This window comes from Mus pahari, chromosome 7, assembly GCF_900095145.1.
Source record: "Mus pahari chromosome 7, PAHARI_EIJ_v1.1, whole genome shotgun sequence".
Classification (NCBI taxonomy): Eukaryota; Metazoa; Chordata; class Mammalia; order Rodentia; family Muridae; genus Mus; species Mus pahari.
This window is the reverse complement of record NC_034596.1, coordinates 68,370,503-68,392,539: the sequence shown is the minus strand read 5'-3', so window position 1 is coordinate 68,392,539 and position 22,037 is coordinate 68,370,503. Positions and strand designations below refer to the sequence as shown.

At 34.4% G+C, this 22,037-nt stretch overlaps 1 protein-coding gene across 1 annotated transcript in view; it reads left to right on the top strand.

Moving 5' to 3' along the window:
* Positions 1-22,037, top strand: part of C7H14orf39 (chromosome 7 C14orf39 homolog) — a 35,728-nt gene that overhangs the window by 243 nt on the left and 13,448 nt on the right. The window contains exons 2-13 of the mRNA XM_021202567.1: positions 943-999; positions 1,091-1,147; positions 2,331-2,457; positions 4,501-4,590; positions 7,776-7,963; positions 8,054-8,096; positions 9,724-9,844; positions 11,211-11,299; positions 13,548-13,666; positions 14,396-14,472; positions 18,109-18,194; positions 18,572-18,618. Coding sequence (XP_021058226.1) covers positions 951-999; positions 1,091-1,147; positions 2,331-2,457; positions 4,501-4,590; positions 7,776-7,963; positions 8,054-8,096; positions 9,724-9,844; positions 11,211-11,299; positions 13,548-13,666; positions 14,396-14,472; positions 18,109-18,194; positions 18,572-18,618 — 1,093 coding nt within the window. The 5' untranslated portion in view covers positions 943-950. The remainder of the gene's footprint in view (positions 1-942; positions 1,000-1,090; positions 1,148-2,330; positions 2,458-4,500; positions 4,591-7,775; positions 7,964-8,053; positions 8,097-9,723; positions 9,845-11,210; positions 11,300-13,547; positions 13,667-14,395; positions 14,473-18,108; positions 18,195-18,571; positions 18,619-22,037) is intronic.

The following is a 22,037-nucleotide window of genomic DNA, read 5'->3' as shown; positions in this document are numbered from 1 at the left end:
GAGAGGAAGGCGGGTCTGAGGAGAGGAAGGCGGGTCTGAGGAGAGGACGGCGGGTCTGAGGAGGAGGAGGCGGGTCTGAGGAGGGGGCGGCGGGTCTGAGGAGGAGGCGCTGTGGGCCGCGCTCTCACAGAGCCACGTGCCAGGGCCTGGCACCGAGGGACCGGGGCCTCCACTTCGGGGAGCGTCTGCGGGAAGGGGCCGTGGCCTAGAGCAGATTCCCGCCAGGAATGCAGGAGCGGGCAGGAGCCGGGATGCGAAACCGGCCTGAGGCGGGGCGGGCGGACGGGCGGGCCTAGTACTGAGAGCTGTGGAAAACCTTAAAAAGCAAAAGAAAACAAAACACATGGTGGTCAAATTACACCATTTCTCTAGAGCCCGGGCCACGAAGGGCTTTAAGAGTTCCCCTACAGTTGACACAGAAGTTTTGCAATAGATCATAAGAAATCTGAGTGTCTGGGTTCTAGTCATTCAAAAACTCACAGCAGTGCCCTATGTAAACAGTCCCGAAGGAAAACTTCTAGAACTTTCCGTCTTGCAGAGCCCTTTGAGTATCCACTCAGTTGTTTATCTGGGCTCTGGAAGCGCTGGCTGGGAATTCAGAAGCTAATTGGAAGAGACTCCCTTCTCCCCATGTCTTAATCCACTTACATTTTCCTTTTAAGAATGCTATATTGGGCTGGTGAGATGGCTCAGTGGGTAAGAGCACCCGATTGCTCTTCTGAAGGTCTGGAGTTCAAATTCCAGCAACCACATGGTGGCTCATAACCATCCGTAACAAAATATGACACCCTCTTCTGGAGTGTCTGAAGACAGCTACAGTGTACTTACATATAATAAATAAATAAATCTTTAAAAAGAATAAAAGAATGCTATATTTAAAGGTTCTTACTTTATGTATGCTGTTTTATGTATGGCTTCTGAAATTTTTATTATTTTACACAGTGTCCAAGATGAATGATAACCTGTTTGTCAGTTTGGACAGGCTTTTGTTGGAATTTGGTAGGTATAAAATGAAAATGAAGAAGATATAGTAATTTGTATTAACATTTGACATTTAACCATGAAGAAAAATCTCAAATGTTTATTTTAGTTTTCCAGTATGAACAAGACATAAGTATTAAAGAAGATATGATTCAAAGAATTAATAGTAAGTAGTTTTGCATGAAATAAATATTTTAGTCTTTTGGTTTTATCTTATATAGCATAATGCATAATTACACTGCTTAGGGCAACTTGTATGTATGAGGGGGGTCTTTCTTTTGAGTAACAATGAGCTATTTATTTTAGGAGTAATAATTGAAACAGTATTGCAACAATGTTTGTATTCAACATCATTTTGTAAAGAATTTTTTATAAATGGTCCCTTATATAAGCTCAAAGACCTCTTTTTTCCCTTTCAAGTAAGAGTCATTTCAAATATTGGAATTTTTTCTAGAAATAATAAAAATCAGAGGTTGACAAGTGGCAAATTTTTCAGGAAGAATGAATCTAAAGAATAATAAGTAAAACAGCAGGGTAAATTAAATAAAATGGTTCAGTTCTAATTTTAGTTTTGAAAACAAAACTGTTAACTTTTTAGCATTAGTATTCTTTAGTATTATTATTAGTGTTCTTTAGCATTCTGAAATCAAAAAGAAAGTAATATATTAATAAATTATTTCAGAGCTGGAGAGATGGTTCTGTAGGTAAAAGCACTTGTTGCTTTTGTAGAAGACTCAGGTTCAGTTCCCAGCACCCACATGGTGATTCACAGCTTCCTGTAATTCCAGTTTCAAAGAATCTGACTGCCTCTTCCATGGACACTAGTGCCATGGACACTAGGGACACACATAGTATACATGTACCCAATCAGACATACTCAGACACATGAATTTAAAAAAAAAATTCTAATTTAAAAATTGTATCTTTTATATTTAATGAGTAATAAATGTGTTGGTGTATTTAATAACTGATGTACAATGGATGCAGTTTCACATTTGTCAAAAACACCTTTGGTAGTATTACTAATGAGTAAATGTTTACATGAATTTACAGCATCACAAGATAGATTAGCTTTAAATGCCCTCTAACCCTTATTGTAAAAGACGAAGGGGCAGGGACATTTGTTTTTAGAGTCTTCTGTTCTTTTTATCTTTTGTATCTAGGAATCGGCCTGGCTGTGGGTCTTTTGATTTTTTAGTATAAATGCCTATCTCTCAGGTCTCTCTTCCTTTCCATTTTCTAATTCTCCTCCTTTTAGGTATATTACCATATACTTTCATTTTTCTGGTATGTTTTTTATTTTTAATTTATGATTTCTAGTTAAATAAAACAAACATTTTCTTTTTCAGAATGCCTTGAAAGTATTAAAGAAAACAAAGCAAATGTTTCTAAGATATGTGAAGCTATAAACAAAGTAGATGAGGACATTGCTTTTTACTATAAACATAGTAAAGAAATCAAAGACAGCTGTAGTAAGTAAGTATTTAACAGAAATGAGCATCCATTATCATTTGATATTTTTACTCAAGGTTTTAGAGTTTATAGTATAAAAATGTTGAATTGGGACTGTAGCTCAATGGTAGAATACCTGCCTAACATGTACAAGGCCCTGTTTTTGATTACCACAGACAAACAAGCAAAAATCCTATTTTAAAGCAACAGTGTTCTCTGTCCCCCTTCTCTTCCTCTTCCTTCCCTTGTCTTCCTCTTTCTCCTCTTCCTCCCCTGAGAATTGAACCCCAGACCTTATATATTCTTCCGTCCCACTGAACTAACCCCAAACTCCCAAGTTAGTATCCATATTAGCAAATAAATCAGATTCCCTAGTTATGTGGCATTGTAGAAGGACTTACAGAAGATTCCACAGAAAAACAGAAATGGCTCAGTGGTTAAGAGCATTGACTGCTCTTCCAGAGGTCCTGAGTTCAATTCCCAGCAACCACATGGTAGCTCACAACCATCTGTAATGGAGTCCCTCTTCCATTGTGTCTGAAGACCATGACAGTGTACTCAGATAAATAAAGTTTTTAAAAATATATTTTTAAAAAAGATCTCACTAATTCAGATCTACTTAATCTAAATACAGAATTTTGTAAACTAACTGAGTTGGCACATGCCTGTGCACTTCCTAGCACTTGTGAGATGCAGATAGAAGAATCAGAAATTCAAGGTTATCCTCAACTACATAGAGAGTTTGAGGACAGGTTGGGATGTATGAGATCCTGTCTATGTAAAAACAAATAGATGATTTTGAGTATGAGCTTGGTGTGTAAAGTTGCTATTAAATAAACTTGAAGTAATTTTGATCTTTGGCTTTTCAAGTCTTAGATTTCTGTAAGAATTTAACTTGGGGAATAAAGAGGCAGCCCAGCAGTTAGAGCACTAACTGCTCTTGCAGAGGCCTAGGGTTCAGTTCCCAGCACCCACATAATGGAGCACAACTGGCTGTAATTCCAGTCCCAGAGGATTCAATGCTTTCTCTGACCTCCATAGGTACTTCATGCATTTGGCATACAGATTGACAAGCAGGCAAAACTCCCATAGACATAAAAAAAAAAAAAATCAACCTAAAAATTTCAAGATAGAAGACTTCTTTTAAAAAAAAAATGTATCTTTGGATTTATTTGCTCAAATTGTTTTGGTTGCAATTGAATTGAGTTTCTTGTTTAAATTTTTAACTATCGGAAAACACTAAATAAAAATAACTCTAATATCCAACATTAGGGGTGTCATTAATTTAGGTACATACTTATTACTAGACATTTGACCATCAATGAAATTATGACATGTATATTTGACATGGAAAGAAGTTAACAGTAATGATGACTAACGCTGGAGTACTAATACAAGAACATTAATAGAATATGTAATACAAATGCTATAAAGGTACACAATCCAACCTGTGCTTTCTAGTAATGGAACCAATTGTATTCAAAATATAATGAATACTTATATTATGAATATGTGAATGCTGATAGTGGTGATCATAGGATATGACCTTTTTTAAAAAAAAGTAAATTCGTTTTATTTAGGAAAAGAAAGATGTAGATTAAATGATTATTATGTTCTTGCAAATTAATGCTAGAAATTAATATAGTGGCAGTTATTCCGTAATCCCAAAGTAACCACACAGAGACCTTTTAGTATTTCAAAGCTTAGGCTTTATCTGGGCATACTCTCAACTAGCTCATCTAAGTTAACCTACACGGCTAGCTAGACCTCCCAGACCTATAATCAGTGTCTGTCTGCTCTGGTGTCTCCTAGGGAAAACTGTCCTCCTCCTCCTTCCCAGGAAGTCCTGCCTTCCACTTCCTGCCCAGCTAATTGGCCATCAGATTTTTATTAAAGCCTATTAGAGAATGCCTTAGGTAGATGAGAGGAAGGACAGAGACACAACTTCACACAGCATACCCCAGCAGAAAGATTCATTGTTCTTTAAATGATTACATTCTTTTTTATTCTTATGCTCATCAATTTATCATTTTGAGATGGTAATCACAACTATAATTTTTTTCATAGCTGGAAGCCAACATGTGATGTTTTTCATAAACATGAAGATTATATAAAAGACCAACTTACTGTTTACCAAGAAACCAATGAGAAAGACAAGTACAGTAATTTATATGTTGTATCAGTTCCATAAATTTGTATTATCAGCATGTTATATAAGAATGATAATCAAAAATGTTGCAAACTTGTATTCTGAGAGGGTTTTAAGTAAATCGATTTTGTGTACCATTGTTAAGTCTGTCTATTATAAATTTCCATTTAATTTTGTGTGTTTAGATTATTTTCTCAGATATAAACTACTTCTCAGTAGCAACTATTGTAACAGAATCCTTCAAATAATGATCTTTACAGGAAACCACTTAAAGGAATACTAATATGTAGAATTAACTCATGAAAATTTGGGGATATTGACTGTTTTGATAATATTAATATAATTAAGTTATCATGCAAAATAATAATATTCATCATGGCATGGTTACACATGTGTGTCATATCTTGCTCTCATTTTCATCCTTTCCTCATTACTCTCCTCTACACTCTTCTCATTCCTCAAGCTGATTTCCATTCTTCCACTAGTTAGCCCCCTCTCCTACATTTTTAAGACATTACTCTTTCCCATCTCCCTTAAGATCTATTCCTCTTCTTTCACCTCTTCCTCCTCTTTCTAGTTTTGTTAGACACGCACAAACACACACACAAACACATACAAATTAAAAGATACATTCTACATATAAGAAAACATGCAATCCTTTCAAAGATGAACTCTAAAAGAAATAGTGGTCAATGTTATAGATTTAGACTTGCTGTCATTAGAATTCATGAAAATGTACAAGATTTCTCAGGAAATGTATGGAGCAAAAACAGGAGTATGATAGTTTGAATGAGAACGGCCCCCACAGGCTCATGTTTGAATACTGCAGACTGTTTGGGAAGGATTAGGAGCTGTAGCCTTTGCCAGAGGAGGTGTGTCACTAGGGGTGGGCTTTGAGGTTTCAAAAACCTATACCATTCCCAGTTAGCTTTCTCTCTCTGTCTTGTGCTTGTGGATAAGATGTGTGAGCTCTCAGCTCCTTCTCCAGGACCTTGCTTTGCTGATTGTTTCCGTAATGGTCATGGACCTTGAACTGTAAGTCCCCTATAAATTCTTTCTTCTATAAGTTGCCTTGGTTATAGTGTCTCTTCAAAGCAATAGAAAAATTACTAAGATATGGAAGCTAGAGTATATCATCTGAAGGCAGAAAATGGGAAAGGAAGACTATTAAGCTATCATTTATGGACACTGCTTTATTCCCCCAGAGAATTTGAAATGATTTATAGAACAATACATGGCTTTTAGAATCAAAGCTTCCAGGTAATAAGAATAATGTAGGAAACCTTTGATTTTTAGAAATTCATACAAGGTGGTCATGCATATCTTACTAAGTATAGGTGTAAAATAGACTTTGAAATTCCTAATAGTCAAGGCACTATAGAAATGTGATTAGGTTGGGACTCACACCATTTATTTAAAAAACAGTTCAGTCGCTAAAGAGAAGTAGATTTTCCTGATACTTCAAAGAAATTTCTTTCTTGGGTCTTCAAAAAGAAGAAATACAGAATGGAATGATTAAAATTATGTGTGAGTGTACATGAAATGAATGTGTGCTTATGCCAGTGTAATTTAATTGTCATTTAAGATTTTTAAAAAGAATGTATTATTTGTTTGTTTGTTTGTTTAATGTGTATGGGTATTTTGCCTACATGTATGTCTGTGTACTTCAAAGTGTTCCTGGTGTCCCTGGAGGCTCAAATCTCCCAGAGTTGAGATTATAGAGAGTTGTGAAGTATCATGTGGGTCCTGGGAATTGAACCTGGATCCTTTGGAAGAACAGCAGATCTCTTAACTGCTGAGCTATCTCTGTAGCCCTCATTCAAGTGGGTTTTCTTTTTTTTAAGAAAAATGTTTCTATGAGAAACTAAAGCAAATCAATCCGTGTGTGTGTGTGTGTGTGTGTGTGTGTGTGTGTGTGTGTGTGTTTATTTTACATAACTTCTCAAGCTAAACAGAGGTACTTTAGTGGAAACAGTTGTTTTCTAAACCAGTCGCACAGATCATTTGAATTGATGACTCAAAATCAGACATTTTAAAAAAGAAATAATGTCATGTGCCAGCCATTTTGCCTTCCTTCTTCACCTTCTTCTTCATTTTGCCTTCTTCCTTCTTCATTCATTTTCCAGACATGGTTTCACTATGTACTGTCAACTAGCTTTCAACTTGCTAAAGCCTATCCTTGCTTCAAACTTTAAATCCTTTACTGTCAGTCTACTAATTGCTTACCTCTAATCTCCTATTCTTGTCCAAGCATTCATGAAAACTAATATTGCTACTAATAGGTGAGATAATAATGATTCTTCTTGGATGATATCTTAGGGAAGTTATGCGGTTGATCAAACTATTATATGGAGTATATTAGAAGTATATGTGGTCATACACAATATTAATGAGATGGATATATGCTAATCTCATATGGTATGTTAGCTTTCTTAGAGGTATCCTCTTTCTTAAAAGTATCCCCAAAGACTATTTTCCTAAGTTACTACAGGTGGTGATTAACTAGCAAATACACAGTTTGAGAAGGAGCTGATTTATGGGCTCAATTTCAGTATCTTGTTAAAGAAGATAGAGTTTAGTAGTAGTGTCTATGGGCATGACAGGAAACCACCGTTATAAACAGCAGCTATGGTTGCCTGCACACTATTGATCCAATCAACGTTCTAGCATGGTTAGAAGGGGATTAATTAGCCCCATCCACAACTGAGAAGCTATGGATAGTTTATGGCTTCTATGGGTGTGGAGAGTCAGTTTTCTTTAAACGTGTAGCTTCTGGTAGGTTGACTATGTTCCAGTGGATGTCCCCACACCCAGAAATACATGGATAGCACTAATTGGCGTTGGTGGGCTAGTAATTCACAAAAAGAAGACACAAAGTCTGAGGTGGTGAGAAGGTGGCGATAGATCTGTGCGCAGTTTAAGGTTAATAAGATCAAAATGCATTGCATTAAATTCTCAAAGAATGGCATTAAAATGGCAGGAAATGAATGATAAATTGAAGAGGATTAAGGAGTGCAGTGACTAACTCAGGTAATAAAACAGGTTAGGTGGAAGAGTCAAGTAGAGTTTGAAGAAGAGAGTATTGAAAGAAGTAAAGATGAGTAAATGCCATTTGTGCTTAATGGGATAGACTTAATAAATGATATTTTCTTAAGTTTGTAGATTTCTAATTACTTTCTTTTAATTTTAACAGAAAAATGTATCATGATTATATATGTCAGTATGAAGATGTTTTGAAACAATACCAACTAAAATACTCAGAAACACATTTTTCATGTAAATATTATGAGAAGAAAAAAGAACATGAAGAAATTAAAAATAGAGTGCTGGCATGTACTGAACAACTGCAATTGAATGAAACTATTCTTAGGAAATTTCTAGGTATTAACATTTTTATTATATACTCTTTGGTTACAGCATTTTTACACTGAAAAGAATACAATCATTCTCAATTACAAATTTGCTTTACAGTGCCTGCTCCTTTCCCATCTCTTACTAAATGGACATTATACATGTATCCACAACAGATTTCACTTATAATTTTATTGGATAAGTATAATTTATTATTTTAATTGTTAATGTTTTCATGTGGAGAGTCTCATGTACTTGCTTTTCAGTTAAAGTCAGATTTTAAAGATTACTTTAAACATCTTCTGGGGTTAGTTTTCAGATATGCCTATGTGATCAGAAGCAAGCAGTTTAAGAGAAAATGAAATGGTATAGGCATCTGGCTTTAAAGTGGCTATCAAATTATGAAAAATCTTATCTTTTAAAACATTCCAGATGAATTGATTATTAAATATTCTTTAGGATAGAATGGAGTAAGGAAGTCTTTCATAAGTATTCATTTTGAAATGTATTGAAGAATTGAAGAAAGCAGGCAGTAGAGGCATTAAAAGAATGGCTTAGGATGGAATGGAAACAAAAGACAAATGCATGGATAAAGAACACTTCACAAACAGAAAGAACTTACAGCTTAGCCTGGGAAATAGACACAGAAATAAACCTGATAAGTGCTACTGTAATAGAGAGTTAAGTAATTCTTAAAGGGTTTAAGTCTCACCTGTGACAGAGAGATCTTCGCTGATGATGAACTTAAAACTTTAATCTTCTTTCAACCTTTAGAATCCTTATATGCTTTCTTAGCAGATTATAATTCCACCGTTTGTGGTGTCTTCTTTATCCATGCATTTTGTTCCCATTCTGTCCTAAGCCATTCTTTAAATGCCTCTGCTGCCTGCTTTCTTCATATTTTGGTTTTAGACTATTTTTTTTATTTGATGTGCATTAAATTCTCAGTGGTAAGGGTCAGAGATTGGTAGGTACTTTAAGATACAGCCAGAGTTTAAGGCATTGGATATGATTTGGGATGACACACAAAGTTTGAATGACAAAAAGAAGTAGATGGTAGGAAAAGTCGAAAATTAGGGATTAAGTATGTATAAAACTTTAAATACTTTTAGTAATAATGCTTGATAGAAAATTCACTGGATGCTTTGTGTTGTAGCATGTAAATCATATATGTTATAAGGCAAAATGGGAAGGAATAATAAAATTTCTCAAGAATTTTATTCACAGCTTATTCTTCTATTCAGATCTTAGTTCTCCTAAATGGATTGTACAGTAACTTAGGAAATTGCATTATTGAATAACAGCATAGGATGTCTATTAATAACTAAGAACTACTCTATAAATGTAAATCCAGTTAAAGCAGGATATCCAGATGGATGCTCTTTTCTGTTATACAGGATATATTAATGAACATTTTGGATAAACAAAAGATAAATCAAGTGGATTTTTAATGTCTGGAATAAGTAAATGATAAAAATTTAATTTTTCTTGAGCTTATTATTAATGTTTTATTAGTTATGCCAAATGACAGGATGAACTTGCATAGAAAAAAATCAGAATGCTACCTTATAAAATATTTTATTGAAAGAAAAAATTGTAATAAGTATTCTTTTAAAAATGTTATTTTTTAAGTTCATTAATATACTAAGGTAAACTAATTATATTAGTCATATTTTTGTTTTCAGATACCAATTGTTAATATTGCTTTTGTAGAACATATATGTAAATGGTAAATATTAACTATTAGTAAATATAAAATTTAATTCATGCCTGCTCCTTAACATAAAAAGAGTTAATTTGAGATACAGAACACAAGATATTCTTAAATGTGCCAACAATTTTACCAAAAGATCATTTGAATTGGAGAAAGAAGCCGATGATATGGAAATACAAATTAATTCTTTAAATAAGGTATATATTTTATGTTTTAATATATTGTTAATATATGAATATTATATTTGTCTACAGTCCTAGAAGAGTTTTTTTTAAAGATTTATTTATTATTTATTTATTTAATGCATGAGTGCTCCATCTGCATGCCAGAAGAGGGCATCAGGTCACATTATAGATGGTTGTGAGCCACCATATGGTTGCTGGGAATTGAAGTCATGACCTCTAGAAGAGCAGACAGTGTTCTTAACTGCTGAACCATCTCTCCAACTTAGAACAACTGTTTTTAAAGACAGTTTAAACATGGAGAAAAGCTTCTTTTTTTTTTTTTTGCCTCAGTGAAGACAAAATGTATTTCAGGTTCTGAAATATTTAACTCTTTGTTTGGGTAATAGTCTGTAGTTATTTGAGGTCTGAGGAAAGAAGATGAAGAAAGAACAAGATTTAAGTTAGTCCTGAGATTTGATTTATTTTGTTTGTTGAAGGATCAAACATAGACAACTGTGCTTGTTCGACAAAAGCATCACTGAGTACACCCTCAGCCAGAACAACAGTGTCTTTGAAAGAGGGAACAAAACAGTAAATAGCTTAGGGATTTAATCTGGAAAAACTTATAGTTTGTAATACTTAGAAAGGTAGGATAAAATAATTTAGTTTTTAGGATTTTCTGGAATATATTTTAGTATAATTTCTTGAGTTGTGGGGTTTTAAAAATTAAGTTATGTATTTTATTTGTATGAATGTATGTTTCTGCATGTATATCCACTAAATGAATGCCTGGTACCTGTGGAGGTAAGAAAAAGCCATCAGATTCCCTATAACTGGAGTTATAGATGGTTGTAAGTCACCATGTAAATACTGGGAACTGAACCTGAGTCCCCTGTAAGAACAGCAAGTGCACTTGACCATTAGCCATCTCTCCAACCATGGCATGGCAGTTTTTGGTAAATACTACCAAAAATAAAAATCTAACTTTATAGAAAAAATTGTATTTATTAGTTAAGAGAAATATATATATATATGACTGTTCTAAAGGTATCGTGTGTGTGTGTGTGTGTGTGTGTGTGTGTGTGTGTGTGTGTGTGTGTGTGTACATTGAGGCCAGAGTTCAGCATTGGTATCTTCCTCAATTCTGTCTTTTCTATCTCCACCTTCCCAGTACTGGGTTTACAGGCTCATTCCCTTATACCTGGCTTGTATGTGGGTACTGGACTTCTGAAGTGAGGTCATTATGCTTTCAGAGCAAGTACCTGGCCCACTAAGTTATCTCTTCTTAAATGCCAGGAATTATCTTAATGCCTCTACCATAGTCTTCTAAGTGCTAAGGATTGAAAGTGTAACTATCATGAACTAAGTATTTTGTTGTTCTCATTTTTCTTTTTAGCAGATGGCAAGACTTTTTGAAAGTAAAAAGTTTTCAGAAGCTCTAGACAAAAAGGACAAAAATACAGAAAAGAGAAAAGAATTTGAAGAGAGGTATAAGCAAACTTTAAAACTGAATTTTATGTTAACAGATATTCTTCATCTAAAATTTTTGAGTCTGTCCATGACATAATTTTATGCATGATTTTTCTATTAATTTTTATGAAAATATTATTTTGAAATGTCATGAATTATTATCCCAAACTGCTTGTTGCTTAAGAAGACCAAAAATCTACATAATAAAAAATAGGGTAACAGCAGCACATGTATTCTACGACTTATCAGGGTGTAAAATCTGTCCAGTTTCTGTGGTAGTGCAGAGTAGTGTCACTTGACTAGTGACCAGTGTGACTGGTTCTGCCCTTACCACAGAGGAAGATGAGACTCTTCTGAGTCTATACCATAATGTATTTTCATTTATCCTTGAGGAGATAATACAAAGCATCACTGAGGCATTAAAAACATTGATTTTACCTATTATGGTGGGAGAGAAAAATACATGGATTACTGTTCCTGGCTTTAATCAGCTTTCTTCATATAACCTGTGTTTATTTGTTTGTTTGTTTGTTTGTTTCAAGACAGGATTTGTCTAAGTAGCCTTGGCCATCCTGGAACTTGTGTAGTTTAGGCTGGCCTCAAACTTAAAGAGATATCTACCTCTACCTCCCAAGTGCTAGGATTAATAACATGTGCTACCACCACCCAGTTTTTTGTTTGTTCTTAAGTTTCATTCCCCAGACTCTATTATTACCTTTTCCTATTTTTTTCCAACATACTCTTCTCCTGAGTTAATTTCTCTGATCATACTTTCTTGGAACTATTATATTGATGTATCCACTACTACATATTACCTCATGACACAGGATCCTTAATTTTATGAAGAAATTGCCTGGAAGGTCTTCCCAATCTATTTCATATATATGTTTTTATTTTATGGATACTTGAGTATTATAAAAACTTTGTATATTATAAGGAACTTATATAACTACTTAGCCATTTTTTTACTCAGTATATACTATTTATCATTCATGTTTTTGCTTTCCACTGTTTGTTACCCAGTTGTGATCTAAAAATATCACATGTAAACTGAACACCATTCTGAACTGAATGCTGTTCCTTCCCACATAAAATGTGAATCATTTCTTTGCCCAGTGAATCAGTGTTATATATACTCTTGGTTGCTTAGTATCCATCTCAGTTATCATATCAACTGTACTGATACCATATTGTCTTTGCTCAGGGTGACCTTTACTTTTAAAATGCTTGTACATATAAGAGTAGCAATGCTGGACTAGGGAGATGGCTCAGCGGTTAAGGGCACTGACTGCTCTTCCAGATGACTCGGGTTCAAATCCCAGCACCCACATGGCAGCTCACAACTATCTGTAACAAGATCTAACACTCTCACATATACATACATGCAGGCAAAACACTAATGTACATAAAGGAAAGGTAAATTTTTTAAAAGATAAAAAAAAGGAGTAGCAATGCTTGCAATTGTGATATGCCAGAGAGATGCTGTAAAGGGTTTTCTTTAAGAAATAGTTCTCAATTCACAGAAAACAACGATGTACTTTGGTTAAGATCTGTGATATCAAATTTATCTGTGAAATTATAGAGGGAAGAAATAAATATCACTGTTACTGTCATACCTTAATGCAGAAGTTAGGAAAAGTGTGTAATAAGTGCTTATTTATAGTGGAAAAGACATTTAGTATGTGTATGCTTCTGTATATAGGAAAAGATAAAATGTACATAAACTTTTATGTTTAGGCATCCATTGAGGATTGGCAGTCATAGACTGTATCTTCTGTTCACAAAAGAAGAATAATGTATTTTTGACAGTGTTTATACTCATTTAATTTAGAAAAAATCAGTGAAATTATTCTTACAGTAAAAAGGTTAAAAGACACATTTACCTTTTGACTATAATATTGCTTTAATAATTTTTGTATTCATAATAGTTGATTTGTTTCTAAATAAATCTTTAAAATTTTGAAATAATCTGAAATCTAGAACATATTATTTGTAGTAAAAGTGTTTAAAGGGGTTTTTATCTTTGTTAAGTGGTTATGTTTAAAAGGAAGGGTGTGGTAACCTGAGAAAAGCATTGGGCTTAATCAGGACAGTGCTGGTACTACTTATTACCAAGTAGTTTAATAATAGTGGTTAAATCTTAAATGCTCTGTAAACCTAGTATCATGATCTGCAAAAGTGAAGATGTCTAACAGTAGAATATCACTTCTGAGTTTAAATTTTAATCTTTACTTAGCTAATAGTGAGTGTAAATTCTTCTCTTCAGAATTTTTGAAAAAGATGAGCAAGTATCAAACAGAAGCTCTCAAAATAGCCAGTTGTTACTACCATGTGAGTCTCAGAAATTTGTAAGAAATATGAATTCTTCAGAAGCAAGAGTTACAGGTACAGAATCTGTTTCTCATTCAGAAACTTCATTTTTTTTTCTTGACAGAGAGGAAATAAATGGTAATTTTAGTTATCACTTGATGTAAGCAAGGACAAAAATACTGTAGACCTGTAGACATGGGAAAGTACCAGTTTAACTTTGAGAACAAATAAGATATGACTTGCACACCATCTTTTCTTTTCCATTTTTGAGGAAATCAATTTTGTAATGTTTTTTAAAAAGTATTCTAGTCTTGTAGTGCAAACACCAGATGAGGTTGACTAGCTCTGAATTAAAGGGCTAGCCATTATATTTATAGTGCTGGTCATTGAAATTTTTCAATCACATTTCATTCAAGAGTCTGCAGATTAATCACATTGAATACTTTGACTACACTATTTTAATTTTTTCTTCATTCATATTACTACTATGCCTTTTTTAGTAATCCATTTTAAGAGAGTAGTTTGTCACTTGGCCATCTTGCCATTTCACATTCATGATATGTAATAACTAGTGCATAGTAGTGAATTAAAAATGTTTGAAATTTTTCATATTTTAGGTTAAATACTCTTATAAACTTGATTTTTTTTTTAGGGTATAAATTGTGATCAAATGGAGAAATGAGGGGTGGAGCTGGATTTACATCTCAGTGGCAGAGTGTGAACTTAGCATATATGAGGCAATGAGTTTGAGATATTGTTTGGTTTTATCTTCAGAATTAATTTGAAATAATACATTTAATCTAGATAAAAATGAAGAAAGTTCAGCCAATCAGTCAAAGTTTGTTAGAAGTGACTTGAGACGAAAAGAAAATGATCCACAGGTATTTATTTCTGTTTTCAATAGCATAGATATCTTGCTTAAACGAGATAATACATGCAGGTAGGACACAACAGTGTATGTTTGTGCCTCTGTATTCATGCATTTTAAATTAGCCACTACTGTTACCTCGGAGTCTAAAACATTTAAGAGTTTCAATGTGGACAGGCAGTGGTGGCCTTTAAACCCAGCACTTGGAAGGCAGAGGCAGGTGAATTTCTTGAGTTCAAGGCCAACCTGGTCTATAGCGTGAGTTTCAGGACAGCCAGGGCTACAAAGAGAAACCCTATCCAAAAGAAGAAAAGAGAAAAAAAGTGTCAATATGGCATTCAGTATAAACTTCCCCTTTTTGACTAAATATTATACAAAATATTTTTTAAATACTCAGACTAATAGTATACCAAAACTTTTGAAAAATATCTGCTAAACCCTTTATTAATTACAGGACTGTCTTAGTCAGGGTTTCTATTCCTGCACAAACATCATGACCAAGAAACAAGTTGGGGAGGAAAGGGTTTATTCAGCTTATACTTCCACACTGCTGTTCATCACCAAAGGAAGTCAGAACTAGAACTCAAGCTGGTGAGGCAGCAGGAGCTGATGCAGAGGCCATGTAGGGATGTTTCTTACTGGCTTGCTTCCCCTGGCTTGNTCAGCTTGCTCTCTTATAGAACCCAAGACTACCAGCCCAGAGATGGTACCACCCACAAGGGACCCTCCCTTCTTGATCACTAATTGAGAAAATGCCTTACAGCTGGATCTTGTGGAGGCATTTTCCCAACTGAAGCTCCTTTTTCTGTGATAACTCCAGCCTGTGTCAAGTTGACACACAAAACCAGCCAGTACAAGGACCAGTTGCACAGGCTGTACCTATAGCACTGTTTTATAGTCATTTCTGTCACAAAATACCAGAGACAATTTATAAATAAAAAAAAAGTGACTTTCAAACAATATGGATTATTGCTATTGTTCTCTATTAACTCCCAGAACTTGACCCTACTGCTGAAGATACTAGATGTTTCCAACATGGGACTTGAAGAAATTGAGGTGGGATCTGACCTAGAAGTCTCCCCATTGAAGACTGATTCTCTTAGTATTCACAGATACTATTAGAACTGCCAAGAGAGAAAAGCAATTAATAGTCTTTCCTAGCTGTAAAGCCTATGAACCCCAACAATGGGGTATTTATCACTCACTGCTTTATTCCCTAGAGACAGTCTCTCACTGAACCTAAAGCTTGATATTTCAGTTAAGCGATTGTCCATCAAGATTCTGGGACCTGCCCATCCCTGCCTCTCATGCACAACTTTTTTGTGGGTGCTGGGAATTCAAATTCAGATCCTTATGCTTGCCCAACAAGTGCACTTACTAGCAGCCTTTTCCTTAGTCCTTTTAAAAAAAATCTCTTATCTCTGCCTCTGTCTCTAGCTCTACCCAGTCTCTCTCTGTATCTATAGCTATAGCTATAGCCGTAGGTATCTGTATCTATGTCTGTCTATACATCTATATCTGCCTATCATATCTCTCTACATATGTATATATATTAGGCTGGTATGGGAAAAGAAATTCATAAACTTTCAAATTTGGGGGTTATAGAAGAAATCAAAATAGAATTTATAAAATTTAACAAAATACAATAAAACGTGATATGTGGACAAGCTGGTTCTCAGAGCAAAATATATATTTAAAAACAAACATTAGAAAGTGAAAAATATTATCAAAAATTTATTCTTAAAAATTGAAGAATAAAATTTACAATTAAATATTAGTAAACGGAAAGCAGAATATTAGTGATATTGAGGTTGAATTGATGAATCTGATCAAAAGCTAACATACCTTTAAAAAAATCAATAAAATTTCGATAATTTAAATAGCCTTTCTCTGGTGGAACAGAAGAGACAAAAGATAAGTTTATCTTACAGAAGATCATTCTAAATGTAGAAGTTTTTTTTAGGATATTGAGAGAATACTATATAAGACATTTTAAAACTAAATGTGAAGTTAGAAGGATATCTCTGTAAGACAATTTGAATTATAAATAGGCTGACAAATAAAAGAAAAACATAAGTATATAGTTTCCTCTAACAGCTCTTGCTATCTTTTCCCCTTAGTCTTCTGCCAGCATACATACTCAGACTCAGAGTCTCACGTGAACTTCATCAAAGCTTTCGAAATCGCATCAAGACTGCTCATCAAAAGCTGACTGTTTTTGTTTTTGTTTTTTTGTTTTTTTTTTTAAGACAGGGTTTTTCTGTTCATCTCTGGCTGTCCTAAAACTTGCTCTGTAGATCAGGCTGGCCTCGAACTTAGATCTGTTTGCCTCTGCCTCCCAAGTGCTGGGATTAAAGGCATGCAGCACCATGCTCTGCTGCTACTGCTATTTTTGACTAGATAAATTCTTTGTTGTGGGGAGAGGCCAGAATCACCCTACTTTTAAGTTAATGACAATCAAAAATATCTGCATACATTCTTAGATGTTTTCTGACAGCAAAATAAAGCTCTTTAAACAATTTCAAACTACAAAAAAAAAAACCTATTTGGAGAATTATCACAGCAAACCTGTTAGATTACAAAAACAAGTATAGGAAAAATACTTATAAAATCAGTTTTAAGAATGATCATAGCTATAAAAATCCCAAATAATTACTAAAGTAAATACAGTAGAATAACATTAATGATATAAATTTCAACACGTCTGAGACATGTAATGAACTTTGAAAATTAGAAAAACCTGTTAATATGATTCATCACATTTACCAGTTAGTAAAACATTTTAGCATCCAACCCCGTTGCAACTGGAATTATAGACCACATGATCTGTCATGTGGGCATGTGTGCCACTAAGTACATCCTGGTAATTAAACCCAGATTATTCTTAACTCCTGAACAATTTTCTATGTCTGTGTGTGATGTTTGCTATGAGTGGTGTGTGCCTTGACATAATATGGAGATCAGAGGTTGCCCTTCAGGAATCAGTTTTGCCTTCCACCCTGTGGGTGGGTTCCAGGGATCAAACTCAAGTTATCAGGCTTGGCAACCAGTGCCTTTATCTGCTGAGCCATCGCTGTGACCCCCAAGAAAAAATTTTAAAGAACCAAGTACTGCCAGCTATTGAAAACTCATTCACCTTTTTCTTAAAAAGTAAAATATATTTCTTTGAGGCATTCTTCTACATAATTCTACTACAAAATTTGCTACTTAAAAATGTACTTAATAGTTCAATGATTTTTAGCATACAGGTTGCATAACTATCATAACTTTCGGGTTCCAGAATATTTGCATTTATTTTGAAAAAGTAACATAGAAGTCAGGTCATTGATAAAGAACACATTAATACTCATTTGATAGTGAATATGGATAAGTTAGAATTTTTAAAGTTTACCTTAAATGAAAAATTACTACCACAGATAATTACCATACTTATCAAAAACATCAAATTATTTAAGAATCCTTTTTTGCTTTAGTATAGTTGCCTTTATGTTTCCTTTGTAAATATTTCAGTTAATGTATGTAGTTGTAGGTATTGATAATGGTTGTGATTATGGGAATGAAATGCTAATATAATTAGAGATTCCAGTGTAGCTATGATACAAAGATTGTTATTTTATATTGTCAAACTAATGTTTTAATTTTTTTCCAGATATTTAATGACTCTAGTATGGATAATAATTCAAAATCTTCATATAGTCCAGCTGTTAAAAGTTCACAAGGTTTTACGCAATTCAGGTAATTTTTAAAATATAGAAATACCCAAAGTGTTGGGATATAGTTCAGTGCTAGTGTATTTGTCTGCTTTCAGTTTCTAGCACTGCCTTCCCCAAAGAAAAGGAACATTTTTTTTTTTTAAAGATTTATTTATTTATTATATGTAAGTACACTGTAGCTGTCTTCAGACACTCCAGAAGAGGGCGTCAGATCTTGTTACAGATGGTTGTGAGCCACCATGTGGTTGCTGGGATTTGAACTCTGAACCTTTGGAAGAACAGTTGGGTGCTCTTACCCACTGAACCATCTCACCAGCCCGAAAAGAAACATTTTCATCTCTGAAGTAATTTGTAAATATTGACTCTGAAGTAATAAAAATTATATTTGTTGAATTTTAGATTGAATCAACCAAATTACAATCAATGGATTGAAAAAGAACATATAGGTATTTACTGTTTATATTTTTCTAAATAATAAATTATATCAGTTTTTATACTAAGTAAATTATTTGGATTTTTAAATTCTCACTAATGGAAGTATATATGTGATTTAATAATACATTTTTATCAGAATAGAACATAAATGCATTTGCTTATAGAAAATTTGGGAAACAAAGAAAAATATAAAAGAAACAAAATGTAACTAACCAGATATAACTGAAATAATGCAGTCTGTTGTATAGTCTCTTAGTTTTTTAATACATGTGTAAATTTTGTTCTCTATCCCCCATTTGAATTATACAATATAAGTAATTTAATCCCATTTCCCAATTTGACTACATACAGTCATTACAAATAAAAAATGACATGAGGCTATTTTTCATATCATTAATTATATTTGCAGTGACTACATAGTATTCTATTGAATCACTATAGTAGGTTTCAGCTATTTTCTTACATTTAATATCTTTTTGTTTCCATTTCTGAAACTATACATAATGCTTTTATATTTTCTTATATTAATTTTTACTGCCTTGACTATTTTCCTTAACTAAACATCTTAGAAAAGTCATAGTATGTATGTATGAGCTTATTTTCACAAGATCAACATACATTGGAACTGTGGCAAACAATGGGACATACTTTTTTTTTTGAAATATATAGTAGGAACTTTTTAACTGTATGTAGATATGTATGCACGGATGTGTAGTTACATAAGCACACACACATGTATTGGTAGCCTATAATGAGTCACATTATACCCTGTGTCATGCTATATGAAAGTCATCACCTTTTGACTTTGTGAAGTTTTTTTTGTTGTTGTTTTTTGGCTGGTTTTTTTTTTTTTTTTTGGTTTTTTTTTCGAGACAGGGTTACTCTGTATAGCCCTGGCTGTCCTGGAACTCACTTTGTAGACCAGGCTGGCCTCGAACTCAGAAATCCGCCTGCCTCTGCCTCCCNAGTGCTGGGATTACAGGCGTGTGCCACCACTGCCCGGCGCATTTTTGATTTTTAAAGATTTATTTTATTTACCTTATGATTTATTTTTAATTATGTATATGTGTGTGTGTGTCAGAGTGTGGGCATGTGAACAAGAGTGCAGGTGCTAATAGAGGCAAAAGAAGGTGTTAGATCACTTGGAGCTAGAATTACAGGCAGTTTTGAGCTGCCTTGAGTGTGTGCTAGAAACCAATTTTATGTCCTCTGTAAGAGTAGTAGCTGCATATGTAGCAGAGGATGGCCTTATCTGGCATCAGTGTGAGGGAAGGACTTTGGTCCTGTAAAGGCTTGATGCCCCAGTGTAGAGGAATGCCAGGTGGTGAGGCAAGTGTGGGAGGGCACCCTCATAGAAGCAAGGGGGAGGGAGAGAGAGTTTGCATAGGGGAAATCAGGAAGGGGGATAACACTTGAAATGTAAATAAATAAAATAACTAATAAAAATTTTTAAAAAGTAGTAGTCACTCTTAACCTGTTGAGTCATCTCTCCAGCTCCCAAGGTAAGATTTCTTTTTTTTTTTTTTTTTAAGAAAACATTTTATTTATTTATTTATTTATTTACACTCCAGATTTTATTTTCTGCCCCTCACCCCAACCCTGTGACTGTTCTATGAGGATAGCCCCATCTCCCACCCCCATCCCCCACCTTCCATCCAACCTAAACTCCCTGGGGCCTCCAGTCTCTTGAGGGTTGGGTGCATCTTCTCTGACTGAACCCAGACCTGGCAGTCCTCTGCTGTGTATGTGTAGGGGCCTCATATCAGCTGGTGTATGCTGCCTGGTGGGTGGTCCAGTGTTTGAGAGATCTTGGAGGTACAGATTAATTGAGACTGCTGGTCCTCCTACAGGGTCGACCTCCTCAGCTTCTTCCAGCTTTTCCCTAATTCAACCACAGGGGCCCTCCCCCCTTGATCACCAAATGAGAAAATGCTCCACAGCTGGATCTCATGGAGGCCCTTTCCCAACGGAAGCTCCTTTCTCTGTGATAACTCCAGCCTGTGTCAAGTTGACACACAAAACCAGTCAGTACAGTTCCCAACACCTACATGGCTACTAACAACCACCTTTAACTCTTGTTTCAGAGGATCTAATACTGCTTCCTGGACTCTGTGTGCGCTGCACACATTAAGTGGACAGACTTACATGCAGGCAAAACACATGTAAAATAAATATCTAAAAAAGGATACAATAAAAAGAAGAAAATGAGTCACAAAGCCAAAGAATATATTTGTATGTAATATATAAAATTGCCCAAAGAGTAGTTTAAAAAATGTAAAGAACTTTTACAAATCAAGTAGATAAACGCAGACAACTCACTTAGAATATTTCATAATAAAGGTTTGGCAGGTGGTCTCGTAGGTAAAGCACTTGGTCTGCAAGTGTGAGGACCTCCATTCAGATCTCTAAAATTCACATAAATCCTGGCACAGCAGTGTGTGTCTATAATTTGAGAGATGCCATAGTGAGATGGATGGTGGTGATGGGACAATCCCTGGAAATTTGTAGGCCAGCTAGCCTGTCATAGGTAGCTGCAAACAAGATGAAAGGCAGTGACTGACAGTACTGTCCTCTGACTTCTACATGTGTACACACACAGTCACACACACACGAATATGCACACATACACACATGGAAAGATTAATAATTTAAAACTTGAAATGCAAAAATGTGTGAACTGACATTTCAAAAGAAATTTTTCTGGCAGATAAACATGAAATGATGCTTAGAAGATTATGAAACTGTAAAGCTACAGTAAGATACTGTTACATATCTACTAGATTAGTGATAAAATGTCTACTGATATTAATATTTATGAGAGTGTTGGCCAATAGGGGCTATCATAAGCTAGTGATATAAACTGTAATTAATAAATAATAAATATTATATATTAGCATTAATACATTATATTGCAATATAGTGATATAATGAATCAACCTTAACTTAGAGCTAATTTACTGAGATTTTATTACTTTTACAATGGTTAGTTATCTCAGCCAAAATTGGTATAGCCATTTTAGAAAAGTTTGGAACCTGATGTTGGGAGATAAACATACTCTGTGTCTCAGTATTCTACCTTAGATAGATACCTAGAGAAAAACAAATAAATATGGAATATTACATTGTTTCCAATGCCCATTTGTTGTAGAATGCCTGGATATATGGAATATTTATACCAGTAATGAGAAAACTGTCTATATGTAGCGATATGGAGGAATCACACAAACATATGCTAAACAGAAAGGGAGACATAAAATGTAATATATAATTTTAGCATGACATTTTAAAGCAGAAAAGAAGCGTATTCAGGTGATAAAACATACTAGGGAATTGTTATCACTGAAGTCAGGATAGCGATTACCTTTGAAGAAGAGGATATGGGAAGCGGGACCTTTTGGAGTTTTCAAGATGTTTCTTTACCTGGGTCATG